At 41.7% G+C, this 22,377-nt stretch overlaps 1 protein-coding gene across 5 annotated transcripts in view; it reads right to left on the minus strand.

Annotated features, from left to right (window-relative positions):
• FRMD6 (FERM domain containing 6) overlaps positions 1 to 22,377 on the minus strand; it is a 97,980-nt gene that overhangs the window by 10,612 nt on the left and 64,991 nt on the right. For 4 of the 5 annotated variants that reach the window (XM_070419734.1, XM_070419753.1, XM_070419724.1 and 1 more), the window contains exons 3-10: positions 20,691 to 20,781; positions 17,648 to 17,751; positions 16,598 to 16,674; positions 13,476 to 13,662; positions 9,689 to 9,844; positions 6,274 to 6,339; positions 5,385 to 5,453; positions 2,647 to 2,821 (exon numbers count right to left, since the gene is read on the minus strand). In XM_070419734.1, the coding sequence (XP_070275835.1) occupies positions 2,647 to 2,821; positions 5,385 to 5,453; positions 6,274 to 6,339; positions 9,689 to 9,844; positions 13,476 to 13,662; positions 16,598 to 16,674; positions 17,648 to 17,751; positions 20,691 to 20,781 (925 nt within the window). The remainder of the gene's footprint in view (positions 1 to 2,646; positions 2,822 to 5,384; positions 5,454 to 6,273; positions 6,340 to 9,688; positions 9,845 to 13,475; positions 13,663 to 16,597; positions 16,675 to 17,647; positions 17,752 to 20,690; positions 20,782 to 22,377) is intronic. The other variant, XM_070419762.1, reaches the window with a different exon arrangement.

The raw sequence follows: 22,377 nt of genomic DNA on the forward strand, positions 1-22,377 counted from the left end.
TTGATTATTTGAAAGTTTTCTAGTCCGGCCGGCGTGGTTCAGTGGTTGAGCATCCACCTATGAACCAGGAGGTCATGGTTCGATTCCCAGTCAGGGCACATGCCCAGGTTGTGGGCTTAGTCCCTGGTGTGGGGCCTGCAGGAGGCAGCCAATCAATGATTTTCTCTCATCATTGATGTTTCTATCTCTCTCTCCCTCTCCCTTCCTCTCTGAAATCAATAAAAATATATATTAAAAACTAACTAACTAACTAAATAAATATAAATAAAAGCTTTTCTACATCTTTACAAATAGTCTTTTTAACCCCAGCTTGCAGGTAGGTTTGGAGCCAATCCTAGTCTCCCATACTCACTAGTACACTCCCTGGGGTATAAGCAGTCACCAGCCTGCGCTCCTGCTAGGAGCCCTGTGTACATATACTTCCTATCAGAGTGTCAGCAGGCCTGGTGCACCACGAGGCTGGCTTCTGTCTCCTTTGAAGTGAGTGCTACATCACTTAGAGTTAGACCCTCTGCAAACATTTAAGAAGCTTCACACCACTCAGTTACAAACTGAGGGAAATGCTGAAATAACGCAGAAATTGGTTCGAAGGAATGCAAAATGCAACTTCTCATCCCCCTCGCAATCACTGGCATCAACAGCAAAGATGTTCAACATGCCAGTGTGCCCTTTATTCGTTCTGTGGGAAAAGCCCAGCGACCGCAAAGATTTTCACGCATGATTTTAAAATAGAATGCAGGCGATGTGACTTCTGTATAGATGTCTTAAGAATAAGCTCTAGGTACTGAATAAAGTTGGGTTAACATCTTTCTAATGACAAAGGCACTTCTCTTCTGAATACTATGGAAGAATTCTTGTGATTATTTTCTGCTATAAAACGCTAAAACAGTATTTCAGACAAGGTGACTCTAAATGAAATGTAATTAAGAAAAATAAGATTCCTCTGTGCTGCTCTTTTTGCTGAGCCAATATTGAAAAAGGGCTTTAACTGCGGGCGAGATAGGTGGATTCAGGCCAAGGCTGGTCCAGAGGAACTTGGTTTCAATTTTTCCTCAGACCTGGTGCGATCTCTAAGTAGAATAAATTAAATGTGTTTTCTCTGGAAGAAGAAGAAGAAGAAAAAAAGACTTTCCTTCCAAATCTATCTACATTTGCCCAAATAAAAGATCCAGTTTACAATTTTTTCATTCCTTCATTGCCCTGAACATGTAAGCCCACAAATGTACCCGGTACATGCTGGGTAGTTTACCTTAAACGCTATGGTTCGTTCCATCTTATGGGCTCTACAGAGCTCCCCCTACAGTCCCCTAAACAAGAATTTAGTAAAAGGCTGCTGGTGGAGAGCTGGTGGAATAAATGAACTTCTCAAGGCACCGATTAGGAACGAGGCTGACTTGGCAAACAACGGGCTCTGCACCCCACTAAGTCTCCTACCCATCCTCGCAAGTTTCCTCGGCACCTTTTCCTGTCTGAATTCTCTTTAATATTCGTGTCAGCGTCGGAGAGATATATTTGTCATACCGATGAGTCATCTGGGGAAGAACTGGCAGTCTGGCAGCGGCGGAAGCCAATACACCTGACATTTTTACCCACTCTCTCCGAAGACAGGTGCAGCGTGGTGGCAGACAGTGGGAGATGACTCACGTTCTAATCGCTAATTAAATGACAGTGACATCTCCAAATGGGGTCTCATTTAGACAGAGGCAGCTTTGGAAAGACATCAATCGGATGTGCAAAGCTCTCTGAGGTGTTTTGCTTGCTCAGAGAGAGCAGGCGTTGCCTTGTTTCTGTGGGAAAGGTTGGATCTGAGAGGTCAAAATCTGTTTCAGACGTGGACCTCCGATATGAATCTGCATCCTAATGATCATGCAACCCCCTAAAATCTACTAATCTAGTCGCATTACCAAGAATTAGTACGACATGATTTTGCAAAATAAACGGAAGGCATTAAAAAATAAACAAATATGCAAAGTAGCCTTTTGGGGGATCAGAAGTCAGAGTGTTAAGTGGAGTAACGCCAGGGTGCCATAACCCAAGATAACGGGTTACCCACGAGCTTCCTACTGTAAAGGTGAAGCCTGCTCTTAGAGGCCTTCTCTGCCTCCCTCTTCTTCACCATGTGTTAACTTTGGCCCAGGACTCTGGGGCTCCTAATAGACTGCTCTATTCTGTCTGTGTCTCAGCCCAGCCCCCACAGGACTGGCTGGTAAAAGCCTCAGGTGAAAATTTCTCCCTCCTTTGCCATTCTTGCTAGGGCAGACGTGGGGGCCTCCCCGAAGTCAAGAAGAGAGACTGCAGCCATTTCTGTGACCCACTCCGTTGGAAGCAATTTCAGATTGCCCGCGGATAATAGAACCCAGGTGGATCCGTGTATACACGGAGCTCTGAGATGCAGCTCAACCTTGGCCTGAACCTTCACATGGTGGCTTCTTACAAGCATTTTCAAGCCAAGCGTGGGGATAAGCTAAAGAGATTACACAAGGGGCAGCTCAACGACAGGGATCACCTCGGCATTTGGGATGGGTGCAGCTGCTGGCACCAAGGCTACCCTTGCCTTCTGGAACAGTGCTGGCATGGAAAGAGGAGGCTGCACTAAATTTGGAGAGTCCTGGCCGCCAAATCCCACCCCGCAGGAGCCTGCGATACCTTCGTTTTCCTCCAGCTTCCGGATGTGGCGCAGGATGGGCTGCAGGTTCATGTAGAGGCGGTGGCTGTTGCTCAGCAGCTGCAGGAGGTGCCTGGAGCGCAGGGGGCACCCCGTGTAGTATATGAGCTTCCTGGCTGAGGGCAAGCCATCTGGCAAAATCTCAAATTTCTTACCCTGGGGAGGGAAAGCATAAAATCAGATTCGGGAAGCAAAGTCTCTGATTTGCCCAGGTCCCCTTCGTTGTCTACTTGCTAAGGAAAACTACAGATTCCAAAAACGATGTGTAGCAGGTCCTTGGATAAGGTTGTTTCATCACAACGTTGATGAGTTGCTATGGGAACGCAACACTTGTTTCTATCAATTAGCCTATAGTAAAACTGGTTTTGTCGTACGTCATTTTGCTTAAAGTTGCTGTACCTGTGGACGACTTTGAGTGAGGACTTACCGTATAAAGCTCCATTCAAAATTTGCTGAGACATAAAGTACCGTGTTCCCTTTCAAAACTGTCACAGACAGAGGGTTATCCAAAATTCAGGAAAGGGTCTAGGGAGGGTCTTCTGGTAATCACTGACTGGGTGTGACAGTTGAGGAAGACCTTTGGTGTCTCTTGCTGGTCAGGCCATTTACATAATGGAGAAGGGAAGGGCCCATCATGCAGCATCCTCAACCTCAAATGCAATCCCAACACTTAACTCAGCAAACAAGTTCCACAAGCAGAATGCATTCAAGTATTTGTGGAACACGCACTGTGCACCGATCCCTGCGCTAGACAGACACGGAGGAAACAACAGTGAACAGGACAGACAAGCTCCCCACCCTCAGGGAGACACATTCTGGTGGGACAGATGGTAAATTAACACATAGAATAATTATAGCTTATGATAAATTCCGGGAAGGAAATAAATAGAATTATGATGGTGAAAAATACTGGATACCTATTTAGGGTTTAGAAAAAATATAAAACTTCTCTTAGCCGGAAGCTACAGAGACAGCAGTGGGATGGGACAAGAAAGAGAAAGAAGAGCTATAAGTGTCTATCAATGGAGATATAAGGAATCACATTCTTTAAGTCTGGGATCATTATCATAGTGTTTGAAGTGGAGGGCGAGAGTCTGGCAGAGTTCCTTACAGTTCTAGAATATTTTGAATTTCTTTCACTTTCCTAATAATGAATAAAGCAGCAGCAGAACTACAAAAAAGGAGTATTCCAGATACAAAGATTCTCAGCCAGAGAGGAGAAGTGAAGCAAAGAGGGAGGCATACTCTAACTTGAAGTGGGTACAAAGCAATATGGGTTTGTGTAACTCAGATAGGGATAGAATTTTTCACCTCTGGACTTCTTTAAAAGACCACTGGTGGACCCCAATGCTAGAACAGTAAAAACTGATACTTAACAAACTGTAAGCAGATGTAACTCATTAATCCTCATCCTCAATTTGAAATGAAGAAACTAAGGCACAGAGAGGTTAAGCAATTTGCTCAAGGTCACACAGCTAGGCAGGGCTGGGCTGGCTGCATGGGGAAGTCTGTCAAAGTAGATTCCTCCTCTCCAACCCACAGTCACCGAATCGAAAATCTCTAGGAGAGGAGGGCGAGGCCCAAAAGTCTATAACTTCAACCCGCTCCTCAGATGAGTATGACGCAAAACTAGATCCACTGAGTCCACGACCCTTAAAACACTCAATTCCAGAAATGCATTTTATGACTACTTAGTGTGGGACATGAAAGGGGCAAGTCTGGCAATAATGTGCTCATTTTCAAACAGCCCAGATCCTTTCACAAAGAGCTGGAACAAAGGCGAGCAGTGGGGAGGAGGCAGGTCAGGCCGCGCTTAACGTAGGAGTAAAGTGAAATCAGATTGAACTGTGCCCAAGTAATTAAAGTAATGTAAAGTCAGGAACAGGTCTTCTGACTCACAGGGCAGTGTGGAATCAGTGCCCAGTGCTATTTGGCAATACGACTCTTTATTTATATAGGCCATCTTCCTCAGGGGAGAGAGGCCCATGTGGACAAATCCTTATCTCCCTCCTTTGTGTATTTTTTCAGTAGTTTCTGAACAAAAGAAAATTGTGGATTTTAATGACTACTAGACAGACACACTGTTAACTGTAATTCTTTGAACTCTACTAAGAAATGGAGATAGCTAGCAAAGTAAAGAAACAACTGGAAAAATCATGAATTTGCTCTAAAAATATTCTAAAAATAAAGGTATTTTTCCTGTTAAGAACTATAGACCTTTCTTTATAATGATGAGTTTCAAAGAGTCAGATATTAATAGCAACATCTTTTTATATCACTCTTTATTCCTTCTTCAAAGGAAGTAATTTCCAAAGGAACTGGCCGGCCCCACACGAAGAGAACTTACCCTGTGATTATGGTTTTCTGTGTTCTAATCCCTCTGCTGTACACTTTTAAAATAATTCTATTTGATGAGCTCATCTTGTACTTTTCTCACTACATTTCTTTTGCAAGTAGAATAACTTAGGGTAGTGTGGTGAAGACCAGGCACACAAATTAAAATTAGTAATTTCTTTTGCTATAAAATTCTTTAATTTTAGCTGTTCTACTGATGAGTGACATAAGAATATAAGAAATCTAATTATCTTCACTGCTGACTTCTTAAAAATATCAACTTTTGTGTCTGGGACAATATTGTTTTAAAAAACAAGAGACAACAAAATTCCAAAACCAAACAAACAACTGAGTAATTTATTTTAGCCAGTTATTTTAAACTTACCACAAATACCAACTTTCCAACATTTGTCCAGGGGAAGTCATAAAGTAATTGTTTCTCTTCATCTAAATTCTGTGGGAAGAATTATAATGCATACAGAGTTACTGATGAAACTGACAGACACTAAAGTGGCTCTAATTTATCTCCCAGAAAACTAAAATACATTAATTAAAATCCGAAAGAGGCCCTCAGCTCTCTTTGGAGATGTGCAGACAGTAATTAAAAGATTAGTGATACGATTCAGTAGTTTCCGGTTCCCGAGTGACTGCATCATTAACTGCCCTTTCCAGGCAATCTTTCCTCTTATGGCCTATCCCTAAAATTTAAATAAAAAGTCCGAAAGACTTGGGCATTCAGGAGATGAGACAAGGTACTCAGACTTTCATCCATGGATATTTTGCCCACATCAAAGAAAAGATATCCTGATACTCTCCTAGCTCTCCCAGAACGAGGCTTTTTCTCTCCGTTGTCAATGGCTGTAGCACCATCCCACCTATTTACGCAAGGGACAAGCTTTATCAGAAAAGTGTAACGGAAATTAAAACATCTGCTCAGGCACTGTATGCATAGGTCATCTTTAGAATTATAAATGCTCCAGAGGACAAAAATATACAAGAGTATATTTAACGTCAATGACACACACAGAAAAAGTGATGGACGTGGGCCAATCTTTGGCTTTTTGTTTTCTGTTCTGGAAGACTTGTTACTACATGGTTTAGACCGGATTCCTTGGTCTATCCCACATCGTCCGCATCTGTGCACACATACAGGAAGCAATGACCAATCCGTGGCCACAAAAGGACCGGTGAACCTATCACAGGACCATAGAGGGACACTGTCCCTGGGAGACAGAGCAGTGCCTGCTGGACACTTAGTTCTCTCAGTTACTCACCTGGAAAATCTGTATTCCCCGCATGGTCAACCCGAGGGTCAGAGAAGCTTCAATTTCCCTTTTATCCTGGAGGAATAACATTTTATGAAGATGTCTACGTTAGAACCTTGAATATAAAGTCATAATTAAATTCTGAGATGCACCAGATTTTATATGTTAAAAACTGGGTAAATCTCTCAGCTCAGAAGCTAAGATTTCAGGCAAGCCTAAATATTTAAGGGTTTTTCATGAGGACAAATAATAAAGCTGTAAAAGTTTTATATCGGTTAGTTTTTTTTAAAAAAGTACTTATTTTTTAAATGCTCAATTATTACTTTCCAAAATGGTATACATTCTACCAGCTAACCCATAAACTATAAACAATAAAGTATAACTACATAAGGGAAAAAATTCTCCAATTAAGAATGTACTCAGGTGGGAAGAGATCAGCCAAAGAACTTATATGCATTTATGCATAATTCATGGACACAGACAATAAATAGCGTGGTGAAGGCCTGGGGTTGGGGGTGGGCTTGAACGGGTCAACGGGAAAAAAGGGGGACATGTAATACTTTCAACAATAAACACTTAAAAAAAAAAAGAATACTTAGAACTTTGGCGACATCTTTTTAAGTGCTCATCTGTAAAAGTGTTTATAAAATATAAAGTATAAAATAAAAGAGACATAATATTATTAAGTAACTAAACTATTCTCACTATAAGATTTCTCAGTACAAACAATAAATATGTACAGATCTTTATTATAGTGCCATTTCCCCTAGGAACATGGTTAAGAAGTATTTTTTGAAAATGCATCCTCACCAGGCACAGAAAAGAGAAGACATAGCCTAATTTTACTCTTTCGGTTGTTTTTTTTCCAACCAACATATTTTTATATCACGAAAGGCATATATAGTAAGAGAAACCAATCCATCACTATGAGTTTAGGCCAATTTCCCTTTCAAGGCCGTTCTGATTGTTTCCTGAAGTAAGACTGTGCTCATAAAAATGCGGGCTGTGCATGTATGAGGTGTGCAGTACTGGAAAGGGAGCACAGAATTTGTTTTTTTTTCTTCTTCAGGACGTTTCCTATCCTCCATCTACCTTATTTCCATTTTGTAACCAGGCCTTAAATGAAGCAGTTTTAGTGGCTGCCACTTGACTTCTCCGAAGAATAAAAATTCTGCCCACGAGGCAATAATATTATTTCCTACTTCATTCAGCTACATTACTATGATTAATTAGCTCATTTTAAGCAGACTAGAGTCATTTTCCATGCCATGTAGAAGTACTGCACTTTGAGTAAGTTTGAAAGATTTTTACACAAGATAAATTGAGGATATCTACTTCACTAAATGATTCCTAATAGGATTTTAAAAATTGATTTTTAGAAAAAGAGAGAGCGAAAGAGAGAGAGTGAGGGGGGTGTGGTGGAGGGGAGGGGAGAGAAACATCTATTTGTTCCACTTATTTATGCATTCATTGGTTGATTCTTTTATGTGCCCTAATCAGGGATCGAACCTATAACCTTAGGGGATGCTGCTCTAAGTAACTGAGCTACCTGGCTAGGGCCAATAGGATTTTTTTAAATACTAAATTTCCTTATCAAATAAGAATCACTAATGTACTAGACACTTCACCTGGTTATTACAGATTCATTATCTCATAGAATTTTCCCCAACGTTGGAAATGTATGGAATCATTCCCACTTAATAGATGGCCCAGGATTACTTATATTTACTTAGGATCCAGTAATTATCAGTGGTAATATAGGGTTTTTAAGTGACTAGAGGCCTGGTGCATGAATTTGTGCAGGGGTGGGGTCCAGCCAGCCCACCCGATAGGGCCAGGCCGGCTGGGGGGAGGGGGCATGGGAGGTTGGCAGGCCGGCCCCACCCTGGATTGGGGGAAGGGGGAGGGGCGATCAGGGGCAGGGCCTGGGGGAGGAGCTGCGGGCAGTTGGTCAAACTCCTGGTCAAGGGAACAATTTGCATATTAGCCTTTTATTATATAGGATTTCTGATTCCAAAGCCGCAGTCTTTTCAATGCATTATTAATACTTCTCATACATTTTAAAATTATAAGCTGATTGTCAAAAATGTCATTTATTTGCATTTTCTCCTATAAATTGTCACAAATAAAATTTAAGGAAAACAAACAAACAGCTAAGTCCTTTAGGAATTTAGCCAAAAAGATATTATGGAACTCAATTATGCCTTTCAAAGATGACAAGGGCATTAACAATGCACCTCTTAAACATGGAAGAGAGAAGAAACACCATCCCTTGGTCCCTTTCTAAGTTTTCTGAACCAGGCAATATGCTCACCAGCAGTATATCCAATGGTCTAGGGGTGTGAGACCATTGGGTAGGGAGTGATACCAAGCATAGTAACAGTGATAAAGGTAACAACTGCTTGAAGCACCTTTTATCCACTGTCCTTTACCTATTCAATGAACCTCAGAGGTAGGTCATGACCATCCCCATCTAACGATGAGAAACTGAAGCAGAGAGGTTAAGTAGTAACTGGTCTAAGGTCACATGGTAAGAGATGAAGCTAGGAGTCAATCCCATAAGTTAGGCTCAATAGACCACTTTCTGAACCACCTCATCCTATTCGGTTGGAGAATATACCTCTGGATACATAAGTGGGGATTCAGGAGTGAAATATGGCCACGAGTGGGGCAGGGGGGGGAGAAGACAGGATCCCATAAATGTAGTGTGAGGGATTCCCCGCAGAGCTTGGCCCCAACTGTTATTTGGGTGTGTGGCCTCTGACCTCTGAAACAATGAGGCTAGGTATACACAGGACACAGAAGGAAGTGACACACATCAGAGAGTTCAGTGGAGAAAGCACACAGGCTCTGATTAGGCCTGGGTTGAATCCTGGCCTTGCCACTTATTGGTTTTGAGGCCTTTAGTCTGTCTCCTAGTCTGTAAAATGAAGATTACAGTTCCTGTCTTACAGAATTGAGGAATTTTTTTAAAGGATAAATATAAATGGTGCCTCATAAACACAGGACTCAATAAGCACTCGCTGTCATTGTGAGGCTCTGGTTACTAATGGATCCGATGCTGTGTGACTTCACTTTGGGGAATATTAAAAACTAATGATCGAAGAAGTTGCCAATGTCACTCCCCGAGACAGAAATGCAGATTTGAGAGAAAAACTACTACGGTATTTCTGTTCACTGAAAAGCCAGATTCACAATATGCAGCCCCGTGTTATCACAGCGTTAGAACCAGGAGAGCCTGCACCCTGCTCCCGGGCCGAGAAAAAGCATCACCCGCTTCGAGATGACCTGTGGTGACAGACAGCGGGTCACGTGAAACTCTTTTAAAAGCCCTTTAAAAAGTGAACTGAGAGGTTAAATCAATGCCCCTAGTGATGGAGAAGGAGTTTTTTCTCAGAAGCTGCAGGCGCGCCGCCGTCTGTACCTTATACAATCTGTAGTAGTGGACGGCGACGTCGTCCAGCCGGACGGCCTCTTTGATGTATTTAAGATGAGCCTCGGAAGCGGTCAGTGCAAACTGATCTTTGTGCATGTTTGGAATGTGCTTCAGGATGTAGTCCTTCCCTCTCTTGGCAACAACCTGTTAGAATACAACGGGCAAGCAATGCAACATTTGTCAGGGGGTGTACACACCCTCACCCGTAAGTGACAGAAGGACAAGGACCTAAACAAACCATATAAACTGGCTAACATCCACTAGAAAATTCCCACGTTCACTCTGTCTTCACCATCAGTTATAATACGAGGCTGAATCAGCTAATACTCAAAGTGACAAAGTCAATTTAGCCGCAGTATTAAATATCTAAGAAGAAAAATCACAAGAAATGGGAAAAGTATGTTCTCTTGGCTTTAAACTCACCAGGAACCACAAAAAAAAAAAAAAAAAAAAAAAAAAATCAAACCAAAGACAAAACCATGCAAACTTGCACAATTTTGTACACATCATTCCTTATACTTGCAAAATTACTGGTACCATGAAATACATCTCCTGTCAGCACATCTTTAGGTTCCGGATCCTACTTAACTCTTCCAAAATCATAGCCACAGCGTGGGAGACTCTAAATGTTAATCCAAAAAAAGGCAGGGGACTGCGAGAAATTCTCTGAAATGTGTGGTTTTTGCATAAGAAGCTGATATGAACAGTCTATTGGATACTTATGAGAAAACAATTTATTTCATACATTCATTGTAATTGACTGTGGCTTATATTTCCATCAGACAGTAGCCTGAGCTTTGAGATGTCAAAAGTACTCAGTATCCAGCAGCTGCAGGCTCAGAGAAAGGTGTCGATTAGTTAAAGGTCCTACCTGATTTCATAAGGGCTAACAGATATGGAATTATGCAAAGGAAACTAGAGTGATGTTTAAAATCATAAGAATAAAAAAAATGAGAGAATTTTTAGTTTTAAAATGTTTTATAGATACTGACATTTTTTGTTTCTTTCTGTTGAATTAAGCATGATAAATTATTGGCCAATTTTCAAGTTTTACCGAGAACTCAAATTACAGATTTTTCTTTCTAGATGCCTTTTACATGAAGGTCATCTATATCAGTATTTGTTAACCTTGTTCAGGTCAGAGAACACACAGAAAATAGTACTTGTAAGGGTACTGAAGCAGTGACTTTGGTGACCCCAAGGGTTGAGGACACTGGTACCCAGGCACTCCGGACGCCAGGGCACATGGATGGGAAGCTCCGACGTAAATGACCAAGGCTCAGTGAGCACCTGATGATAACTAGGGAATGTAAAAGCAGGCTAATTTTGGCCCAACAGACATTGCTATGTAAAAGCTTGACACCTTTTGTGGTTTCTCCTCCAACAACTGAAGCACTGTCAATCAACTGTCAGTCGGTCAACAAAAACTTATATTGAGCACCTTAATGTGAAGTGCCGAGGAAACAGAAAAGGGTAAATTTATGTCTGTCCTTTAGAACATACCAAGAAACACTAAGGTTACTGGGGTTGGGCCCAAAAGATAAAGAGTTATTTGAAAATAAGATGTAAAACAGGGTCTGGCTGAGCACAGAGGAGGGGCCCTGGCACCTGGTCCATCTACCCAGAGGAAGCGACCCCTGAGCGGAGTGTTGGAAGGAGTTAGGTGAAGCGGGGAGAGGGGCTGCACAGGCTGAAATAATTGGAGGGAGAAAGGCCAGAGTGAGAGCCACCACAGGTGTGGAGACACGGGGATGACTGGACGATGCTACCGCATAAAATTCAAGGTGAGGACAGTCAGAAAGGAATCTGGAAAGGGGGGGCAGGGGCCACGTCCTGCAAAGCTCCTCAGGCATGCTTGGGAGCGGGCTGCACACATCCTGCAAAGCTCCTCAGGCATGCTTGGGAGCGGGCTGCATGCTGCAGGTGACAGGGGAGCCCTGGGGGCTTCATCCGAAGCCCAAGCAAACCTCCACAGCAGGGCTGTTGAGTGCTCGCAAGAGCTGGAAGCTGGGAGGCGGAGGAACAATGGTGGGGAGGGGACGCAATAGACAGACATGTAGGAAGTGAACAAAAATACAAGAGAGTTTTAGTTCTTACGCTGGGTGATGGGTTATCGGCTGTTTAGGGAAGAGGACGTTCTGGTTGACTGGGTGGGACGGGGAGAAGGAAGGGTGGTCAGGGAGGGAGTGCTGTGTGACTCCCAAGTTTCTGGGTGACGGGGTGGACGGCAGTGCCGCCAGCCGAGATTAGGAACACGGAGGCAGGAATAACCGAACTGAGGTGGTGGGAAGAAGATGAGTTTGACTCAGCACATTCGAAATTTGAGATGCCTCCGGGTGAACAGCTATCTCACGGACTCACGGGAGAGGTGGTTGTTAAAAGCATTCAGTTGGATGAAATCTCCCGTGATCGGGAGGGGTGACGTGTCAAGGGCAGCAGAGAAATTCTGGGAGTGAAAGTGTTCACTGGATTTGGCCACTTAAAGGTCACTGGTGACCTGAGGGACAGCCCATGAGTGGAGCCGTGGGGAGAGCAGGCAGATGGAGGTTGGTGGAGGAGGACACGTGGGAAGCAAAGAAGCTAGAAAATCAAATAGACATCGCTTTTTCAAGAAGCATTACTGAGAAGGGAAGGCAGGAGAGGCAGCATTTCTTTCCCTTCCTTCCTTCCTGAGGATGGGGGTGCAAACCAAGCCTGTCGTGTATGTTCTGACTGAAGAGCAGAGGGTAAAGGTAAGAGAAAGAAGTTACAGCAGAGACCTGGAGGAAGGATGGGGGCAGAACAGACGGGCCAGGGTAGAGAAAGTACAGTTGAATAGTTCATGCCGGAATAACCTAAATTACCTCGCTGAAGGAAGGAGATGGTGGTCAGAGCAAGGAGTTTACTTAACACACAGGGTTAAGGGGCCTCTGACTTACATGATGGCTCGACTTATGATTTCTTGACTATGGTGTGAAAGCAATATGCTTTCAACAGAGACTGAACTTTGAATTTTGAATGATTCCCCTCCCCCCGACACCCCACCCTCAGCTAGCGATCTGCAGTTCAGTCTTCTCTCGTGATGCTGGACAGTGGTGGTGAGCCACAGGGTCACACAATGGACACTCTGTGTCCACTGTGTCACCAGCGTTTTTTCTTTTTTGCTTTAGTTCAAGGCTTCAAGCACGCTCTAGGCTGTGTTCAGGCTTCTAGCTGTGCTCACTAACGCTGGGGACCCAAGCATCCATTCTGTTTTCCACTTTCAGTATAGTAGTCAAAAAATCATGAGCTATTCGACACTTCATCAAAAAGACAGGCTTTGTGTTGGATGATTCCGCCTCACTGAAGGCCAGTGTAAGTGTTCTGAGCACATTTTAAGGTGGGCCAGGCTGCGCTAGGATATTCGGTAAGTCAGGTGTATTGAATGCATCTTGACTTAACAATATTTTCACCTTACAATGGGGTTGACTGGGAAGGAGAAAAGCTTTCTCAAATTAAGAGTAAATAAGATCAAGGCCATGGAAACACCAAAAGCAGGCTGGCAAACTCCACGTTCCAGCATGTTTAGAATGGAGAGCAGTCTTCTTCCGAGTTAACTATAAGCCAGCCGCGTCTATGAAGACAGCACGGGTATCACACTCTTAAGTGTTAGACTTATATTTTGCGCATCATGAAGGGTTTCACCGGCCACGAAACATCTGGGTTCCCATTTCTTGAAGCTGCGCGTGTAGCCGCCCAATGACGTAGAAGCATGCTCTCTAGAGAAAACACTTTAGAATTTGAAAACAGTGCCTACCCAAGATGGGAAGTAAGCCTCCGGCTCGAAGTATTTTCCTTGGTGCTTATCCCTTTTGAAGTTCCCAAGGTCAGCCTGCAGGGCAAAGGCTGCCAGCAGGAAATAGGCCTCCTCGCGGAGCACACACTGAGAATGAAGCACTTGTTTTTTCAGGTGCCAGTAATAATAGAATCTTGCTGCTCTGTCACTAGGAAAATACAAGAAAACACATTTTGATGGTACAATCCAATGGCATGTAAACAGAACCCAAATCCTGCTATCCATCTGCTGACAAGGGCTCTTCTGTTTCGGCTCCCTGCTCCCCCCCTCTCCTTCCCCACTCACTGAAAAAAGGGGAGGTTGTAAGAACACCTGATCGCTGCCTCACTGAATTCGGAGTCAGACTACGCTGGCTGCAAAAATCACATTCCCTAAGACCTGTGACATTCGATTCATTCAGAGACTGGAAAAACGGTAAGTATTTCATTAAATCAGTATGACAATAGAAGCCTAGGTATTGGTTGTAATAAAATCATTTTGTTACAATAATGCTGTGCACATAATATAAATAAGGACAGATCTGAGGGGACAACCCAACCCTGGCTTTAATCTTTTGCTATTCTTTTTTGTTTTTCAGCTTGAGCACATTACAAATACTCTAAGGCCCTTTTAAAGATGTTTGTTTATGAGACTGTCTAGAAAAAAAAATTTCACTACAAAAGGTGTGATTTCTTTTTCCTCTTTCAGAATGAATGAACTGAAAAATGCTTCCCTTAAATCTTTTTTTAAAAATTATTATTAAGTGGGTGTTACTTTATGGGTGTGTTTTAATAGGCACATGTTATGACAACCATGATACTCCTCAAAAATGGAAATACTAGCAGTGCACTCATTGCAATCCACTGAGGTCAGAAATAAATATAGTCCCCATTAAACATGTTGAGCAAGAAGTGCTGACTGGGAAGAACATGGTCTAGCTCCAGAAGATGTCACAGGCACATAGGACGCCTCTGTGATTAAAGCAGAAATGCAAGAGAACACGTAGGTGTATAGTTAATGTGCTTATTTGCCTCTTTATTATTGTAGGCTGAATGTTTTTAGCTGAGATTCATAGTCCATTAGCTGATGATAATGAAAACATATGGGCTTATTTTTACCAAGATCATGTTTAAGTATCAAGAGTTTAAAAATAAAGCATTTGACAGAAACAAACAAAAGAGAATAAAAATAAAGCATTTATGTAATTTTTTTCCCCTTGGCACAGAGTACTTTTCAGAGCACTTCTTTTTATAATGCTGATCACACAGTGTTTGGACTAGTTCATCCCAGGGGGAAAGGGCAGAAGTATTGGGATAAATTAAACATTCACTAGCCCCAGGCGGTTAATGCCATACTTAGTCGGTAAAGTGCATTCCATACTTAGTAGGTAAATTGAGTAAAATCTTTATATAAATCGAGAATAACTAAAAACTTTCTCAGTCTTTAAAAAAATTCTTTATGGACTAATATATTTTACTTTGTAATGTGCCTATGGCGATGATATAAATATCAAGAGCGAATTTCACATGTAAATCACTAGCCAAATGTTTCTGTTGTCTGTTACATGGGGTTTCTCAAAGTTTAATAGGAAATAAGTAAAACTCGGAGTTCCCATTTCTAGTATTTTCTATCAGCCAACAAGATCATCTCTGAAAGTTTCCAGCACTGACTCCTCCTAAGCAAAGAGTAAACTTGCTTTTAAAACAGTGAACTCTGAGTTTGTATCACGGGCATAGTATTGTTCATGCAGCTACGTCCAGACAAAGAATCAATTACCTGCCCTTGCCAAACCGCATCTAAGATTCTCACAGGATGACTCCACTGGGCATAATCTTAGCTTTAAAGGTACTGCCAAGAACAGAAGCAAGACCCCCACAGTGAAAAGAAAACCAGGCTGTAAACACCCATGCGTTTTTATAGGAGAGAGTTCTTGCTGCTGCCCCACTCCGTGCCCCCCTCAACGAAAAGGAATATGATCCTTTCATCAATTTCTCTACTCTTCACAAAAGTGCGAGTTCCTTCGTGAATGAAGTATCTTTTTGGTAACTTATTTGTTATTGAAAATGTGGAATGCAGCCCTAGCCGGTTTGGCTCAGTGGATAGAGCGTCGGCCTGCAGACCGATGCGTCCCAGGTTTGATTCCAGTCAAGGGCACATGCTTGGGTTGCGGGCTCGGTCCAATGTGCAGGAGGCAGCCAATCAATGATTCCCTCTTATCATTGATGCTTCTATCTCTCTCTTCTCCCTTCCTCTCTGAAATAAATAAAACTATATTTAAAAAAAGAAAAGAAAATGTGGAGTACAGAGAATGTGAGTCAGCTGTACTGCTAACATTTTCATCAATAGCCTAACATAGTCATTCACTTACTTAACAAGTATTTATTGAGTGTACACTGTACTTTTATTGTAGGACCTGAGGATACATGCACATGCAAAAAGATTTAAAAAATAAAATAAAACCCCTTGCCCTAGTCAATTTGGCTCAATGGATAGAGCGTCGGGCAGGCCTGAGGACTGAAGGGTTGCAGGTTTGATTCTGGTCAAGGACATGTACCTCAGATGCAGGCTCAATCCCCAGCCCCGACTGGGACGCATGTGGGAGGCAACCAACTGATGTGTCTCTTTCACATTAATGTTCTCTCTCTGTCTCTCCCCCTTCCTTCCATTCTCTCTAAAAATCAATGGAAAAATATCCTCAGGTGAGGATTAACAAAAAAATAAAATTAAAATTAAACCTATGAGACAGCCTGGCTTGTGTGGCTCAGTGGTTGAGCATCAACATATGAACCAGGCGGTCACGGTTCAATTCCAGGTCAGGGCACATGCCCGGGTTGCGGGCTCGAACCCCAGTAGGGGGTGTACAGGAAGCAGCCGATCAATGATTCTCTCTCATCATTGATATTTCTGTCTCTCTCTCCCTCTCCCTTCATCTCAGAAATCAAATATATATATATTTTCCTGCTCTTAGAGAATTTATAGTCTAGCAGTGGAGACAGACAAACACGAGTACTTGATTTGGTCATAGGTACTTTTGCTGGTTTGTTTGTGTGGGAAGATGAGTGCCATGGGAAAGACAGGTTCATACTCTCTCCCTGTCCTCATACCTGATCAGTTTGCCGTTTTCCACATAGTACTGTACTCGGAAGTGGATAATCATAGGAGGTCCAAACTGGTCAATACCCTAAAACAGAGTCACATAAAAATCAAGCTATTTTCAGTTGCTTCAACAGTGGATTTCAAAAGTAATCACTTACCACTATTTACAAGCTACTTTTTAAACACTGAAAGGTTTTAATCTACTCCTGGTGAGTGTGGCCTTGCAGCGGGCAGACAGTTGTCCCATATGGATACCAGATTCATGCACAACCAGGAAGTCATAAAGCATCATTACTGTATCTGATACTCATTCACTGTAATGCCAATGACAACAGAAGGGGAGATAAAAATAAATGCCAGTGGAAATTTCTAGCTGAGATCCAGCTCCTTTCTCAGCTCTGTCCCCTGTGGTGACCATTTGCTCCTCATTACAAATGTTCTCTTGTTCCTCTGACATTCTACATACCAAATTCTAATATGCTGTTTGTTTATTTAGACATTCGTGCTCCTTACTTTGTAGTTAGCTTTGAAGTGGCCTTCCAGTTTATTCCAAGAATTCTTAAATACAAATTGGAGGCTCTAGGATCAGACACTGGGGATTTATTCCTGACTTAGGAGGGTGATCCTGAAAACACGAGGTAAATCCCCGTGAGTGCTCCCCCGTGTAAATAAAGGCACCAGCACAATAAAGTAACGAAGTATCAAATGTAAGGATAGTAAAAGTAGATTCAGAAGTTGCTAATACTATTTAGAACAACAGTTTGGACAACTCACACAGCCACAAGAGAGAACATGTACTTTTCCATACTTTTCATTTCAACGCCTTATCCCATGATTATTGAAAAGGTATTATCCAGGATTAAACAGATATTCCAAATCTAGTTGTATACTATAAGCTATTCATACTTCATTAAGGTGACATTTTAGAACTTTGAAAATCCATTTCCCTTTCCCATTCTTGACTGTATAAAATGTTGTTGACAATATTTTTAATGTAGAATGGCTAAAATAAACCTTTTAAGAAATCAAAATAATTTTGCTCATAAATGTAATCTCACCCAAGAGAATTCGTATTGTCGTACCTTGCTGGCCTCTTTCTTCCATTCTTTTGGACAATACTTATAAAGCTTCTGTGACAGCTCCATATACACATGCTCATTATCTGCACATTAAAAAGAAGAGACAAAGTGATAAAAATGTTTAATTTTTTTTAAAAGAAAACACAAAGAAACAGGGTTTTCAAAGAAAGCCTCAAGATTTATGAATGTACTCTGAATTCACATACTACCAAGATAATGCAACAAGATACTAAGACATTAAGTCCTGTGGGCTAGACAATGATGAGGGCCTTTTTGAATTATTTTGCTTTTTGTAATACCGCACACATACTATTAATATAGTTTCCAACTTGTACTTAGTTTCGAGGGTCAATACGGCTTACAGTCTAACTTCCAACACTGGACGTTACTTGGTTTTACCAAAACATGCTATTGTTTAGCTCTCAGAAGACTCTTCCCACACGGGCACGATAATGAACCATCCTCACTGCTGTGTAAGAAATCAGTTAACGCTGATAATAATCACACATTTTCAAGTGGGGGGCCTGACCCGGGCTCCATGCAGAGCAGTCCTCGAGGATTCTCCCCGTACAACACAGCGTGACAAAATGATGAACCATTACTCACGCTGCCTTTGGGACTGATCTTGTGGGAAGAGGAGAAGAATCTTATGCAAAACAAGAATGAATGCCAAAAGATTTCTTCAAGACGAACAGAAAATGAGACTGCTAAAAACCCATGTCAAAGCGATCTAAACATGTGAAAACAAGCTAATAAAAAATATAGAGGTTTTTCAGACTTCTCAAAGAGACACTTTTAAGAGAGATTTATTTCACAAGAAAAGCCTTCAGCATTCCTATCTTGTACAAAAGTTTTTAATCTTTTTCTTTTTTTTTTTCCTTAAAAGCTTATTTCTTTTTCTCTAATCCTCACCAAGGGGGCGGGCTCGTGGGAAGCTCCACTTAAAAATGTCCTCCTTCTGAAAGGGAAGTGTATTTCTTGGACCACTCCAGGGATGACATACATGACCACACTGTCACTCCTGGCTGAATGCTGGGGTTCGACTGGGAAAGCGCCAGAAGAGAACAGGGAGGGTGAAGCCACTCTTTGTCTCTAACTGGCAATACTAAATCAACCAATGTGAATGACAGGGAGAGGAAAAGGTCCCAGAGAAAGAAAGATGTTTCTTAACTTATCAGACTGATTAACACCATCGCTCATCTCGCCCACGTTACCGATTAAACACGAAATGGACAAGATCAGACAACCTTCCCGTTGAACCTGATTTGTTTGGCTTGAGTTCCCGTCTGAAGCAGCAGCCCAATGAGTAGAACCGAGACTGCTCACCATACAGCACATGCACAGTTTTCAAATGCCACTGCCCCTGCCATCTGACAGTCTGACCAGAGCTTCATTCTTTAAGAATTCTCAGGCACACACCAGTCCTGCAAAGCAGGTGGCACAGTAGTTTCCATTCGACATGTGAGAAAACTGAAACGGGGGAAGTCAAGCGACATGTCTAAAGCCACATAGTTAGCAAGCTGCAGAACCAGAATTAGAACCAGGTCATCAGATTCCTGTTCCAGCGTTCTTTCGCCATGTTACAATCTCTCTTTTAAAAAGAACACCTTAAAGTCCCTTCTTTTGAATCCGAAGGAAGGTGTAAACTGGTTTTATTAGACTGACTTGTTCAACAACAAAGATCAACAGTCTGCTTATGTAGTAAGAAGAATGAACCTCAGTACAGAGTAAACGTGAAGTTATTCAGAACCCACAGGGCGCCTTATTTCCTCCCAGACCCCGTCTTGAAAGAATGAATGAGGTATGTACTAACGCTGGGATGGAGCTGAGCATTTGTGTTTTTATTGCTTTAACTACCATGGGAAGAAAGTGAAGAGCAAATGGTTGATTCGTGGGTTCCTGACATGTTCGCTGCTCTGGCCTCACCTAAAAACACTGACAACAGCTCACATTTGGGAGAAGAGCCTTGCTTACCAGTTGATCATGACACACTTTCCAATCTGACAGATCTAAGCGTTTTATGGTACTAACCATTTTCTCAAGATATCATAGCCTTTACATTAAACCAATTCCTGTAGCAAAAAATAATTCATATCCAAGTGTAAATATAACAACATTTCACAAACAATTCTCCTTGAAAAACTGAACAAAGATATGAAAGGTTTTTGGTATTTAGAAGATTAATTTAGAGGAATTTTTTAAAAAAAAATTATTTTAGAGAAAGAAAGGGAAAGACAGAAAGACCTCAGTGTAAGAGAGAAACATTGATTGGTTCTGACTGAAGCTCAAACCAATTGAGCCACACCAGCCAGGGCCCAGAGAAATTTAAATTACTATTTGAAAGAAGAAAGCTTATAAGGAATGGCCACAGGTAAACCCTGGGACCTTAACTCTAACTGGCTAAGATGGTAGAGTTGAGAAGCCCTTCCCTTGAAAATCTTCTCCATATAAAGTATACAGAGGAAACTGATCCCATATCTCAAAGCTATAGATTCTGACTGGAGAAAAGAGAAGGGGTAAGGAGGAACAAACAGGAAATAAGAGTAAATTAACAGGGCACTTTGTTATACAGTCAATAACAAGTGAACCTGAATAGAGGAAAGTCAGTTTCATTGTGTCTACATTTCTTTTCATGCCAAAAATTCTAAAACAAATTAAATTACTAAAATAGCCAAGCTAATTTCCTATTAATTCCAGCTGCTCCCTCTGTGCAGGGAAACAAAAATCAAGCTTGGTTCATTAAAACATAAAAGAGCAAACACATAAAATCCAGACTCCTAAAGAGGAAAACATTTTTAAGTTCAAACTACAATAAATACATGATCTAAGATTTGAAATCTTGAAAAAAATACACAAGACTTCAGTTTAAAAAAATGAATACTAGACTAAAAACGATGATCAGTTTACAGGTATTTTTGGAATCACAATTTCATAACATATGCCCAACTTAAGTGACAGGTATAAAATGTCATTTCCTTTGGCATAGTTGGCTGAATCCATCAGAGATGCGGATAAGACTTACTCTGTATAACACTGAGTCCAAAGAGGTGACAGTCCTTTAGCCTGAGTAGGTCACACACCTGGACCAGCAACTGGTGACACAGAATTTTAACCTGCAGGGGGGAAAAAATACAACTTGAGATAATAATTTAACCAAGTCCACATAGTGAGCCACAACTGGGCAATTTAATGCATCCTAATCCAGTGATGGCGAACCTTTTGAGCTCAGCGTGTCAGCATTTTGAAAAACCCTAACTTAACTCTGGTGCCGTGTCACATATAGAAATTTTTTGATATTTGCAACCATAGTAAAACAAAGACTTATATTTTTGATATTTATTTTATATATTTAAATGCCATTTAACAAAGAAAAATCAACCAAAAAAATGAGTTCGCGTGTCACCTCTGACATGCGTGTCATAGGTTCGCCATCACTGTCCTAAACAGATTCCTGGAAAGGATAAGCTGACACTAGCAAAACAACTGTTGGGTTTATTGAAAGTGTCTACTTTGCCCTGTCCAGTCTGGCTCAGTGGATAGAGCACTGTAATGATTATCACAATACATATTTTTACACATGGTAATAAAGTCCCAATGCAATCTGTAGAAAACTCATAAATCTTATGATACTTGGGCAACACCTTAGTCTAAACCCATTATGGTATGCGATAAATATTTCGGAAGGAACCCAAAACAGCCTACTCATATTATCAAATTTGCCAAGTATAAGGAAAGTTTTCCTCGTGACGGCCTAAGCAAAATACACATATATTGTACAATACATGAATGCCTAGCTCTTATTTATCTTAATTAATTATTTTATTGTCTTACACTTTTAGGTACCTAAATCAGGTTCCCTTTCTGAATTCTAGTATAAATCAGACATCATAAAACCACATTAATTTGAAACCCTGGGAGTAAATTATTCTGAAAAGTCACATTTGAATGATAAAACAGTCCTTAAAAGATATAGTTTTAAGGCTTCTCAAATATTTAATGAAGTGTTTTGGGAGATAGAAATTGTGCTGAGTATACCTTGTTGAATTCAGAATGACGAAAGCTCATTAGAGTTGGAATTGACTTTAGGAGACCCAACTGGTCAACTGCTTCATTTTATAGAAATAAAAAAATAAGATCCAGAAAGCTTAAGGTCATGTGACAAAGGCAGCAATTCACAACTTTGCTAATTTGTGTACTGTAATATGATTATTCTATCTAATAAAGAGGGAATATGCTAATTGACCCTCATGCCATCGCAAAGATGGTAGTGCCCACAGCCAATAAGGAGGGAATATGCTAATTGACTGCCACATCCTCAAAGATGGTGGTGTCCACAGACACAAGATGGCAGCGCCCAGTCCCCTCAGCCCCCCCAGCCGCCCAGATCTAGCCCAAAGCACAGGCAAGCCTTGGATGGTGGCTGCCCAGCCACCCAGGGCTGCCTGAGGCTCAGGTAACCAGGGCTGGCCAAGGCTTGTGCTGCCGGCAGTGGCAGCAGCAGAGGTGTGATGGGGCGTTGCCTTCCCCTGATCGCTGGGTTGCCTCCCGCCCCTCAGGGCTCCCGGACTGTGAGAGGGGGCAGGCCGGGCTGAGGGACCTCCCCCCCTCCAGTGCATGAATTTTCATGCACCAGGCCTCTAGTACGTATATATTAAAATATGTGCAATGTGACAGTTTATCATTTCAGCTCTATCTATTATGGGTGGCAT

The sequence above is a fragment of the Myotis yumanensis genome, unplaced genomic scaffold, assembly GCF_028538775.1.
Source record: "Myotis yumanensis isolate MYYU_CA2020_CCGP unplaced genomic scaffold, mMyoYum1.0.hap1 SCAF_1, whole genome shotgun sequence".
Taxonomy (NCBI): domain Eukaryota; kingdom Metazoa; phylum Chordata; class Mammalia; order Chiroptera; family Vespertilionidae; genus Myotis; species Myotis yumanensis.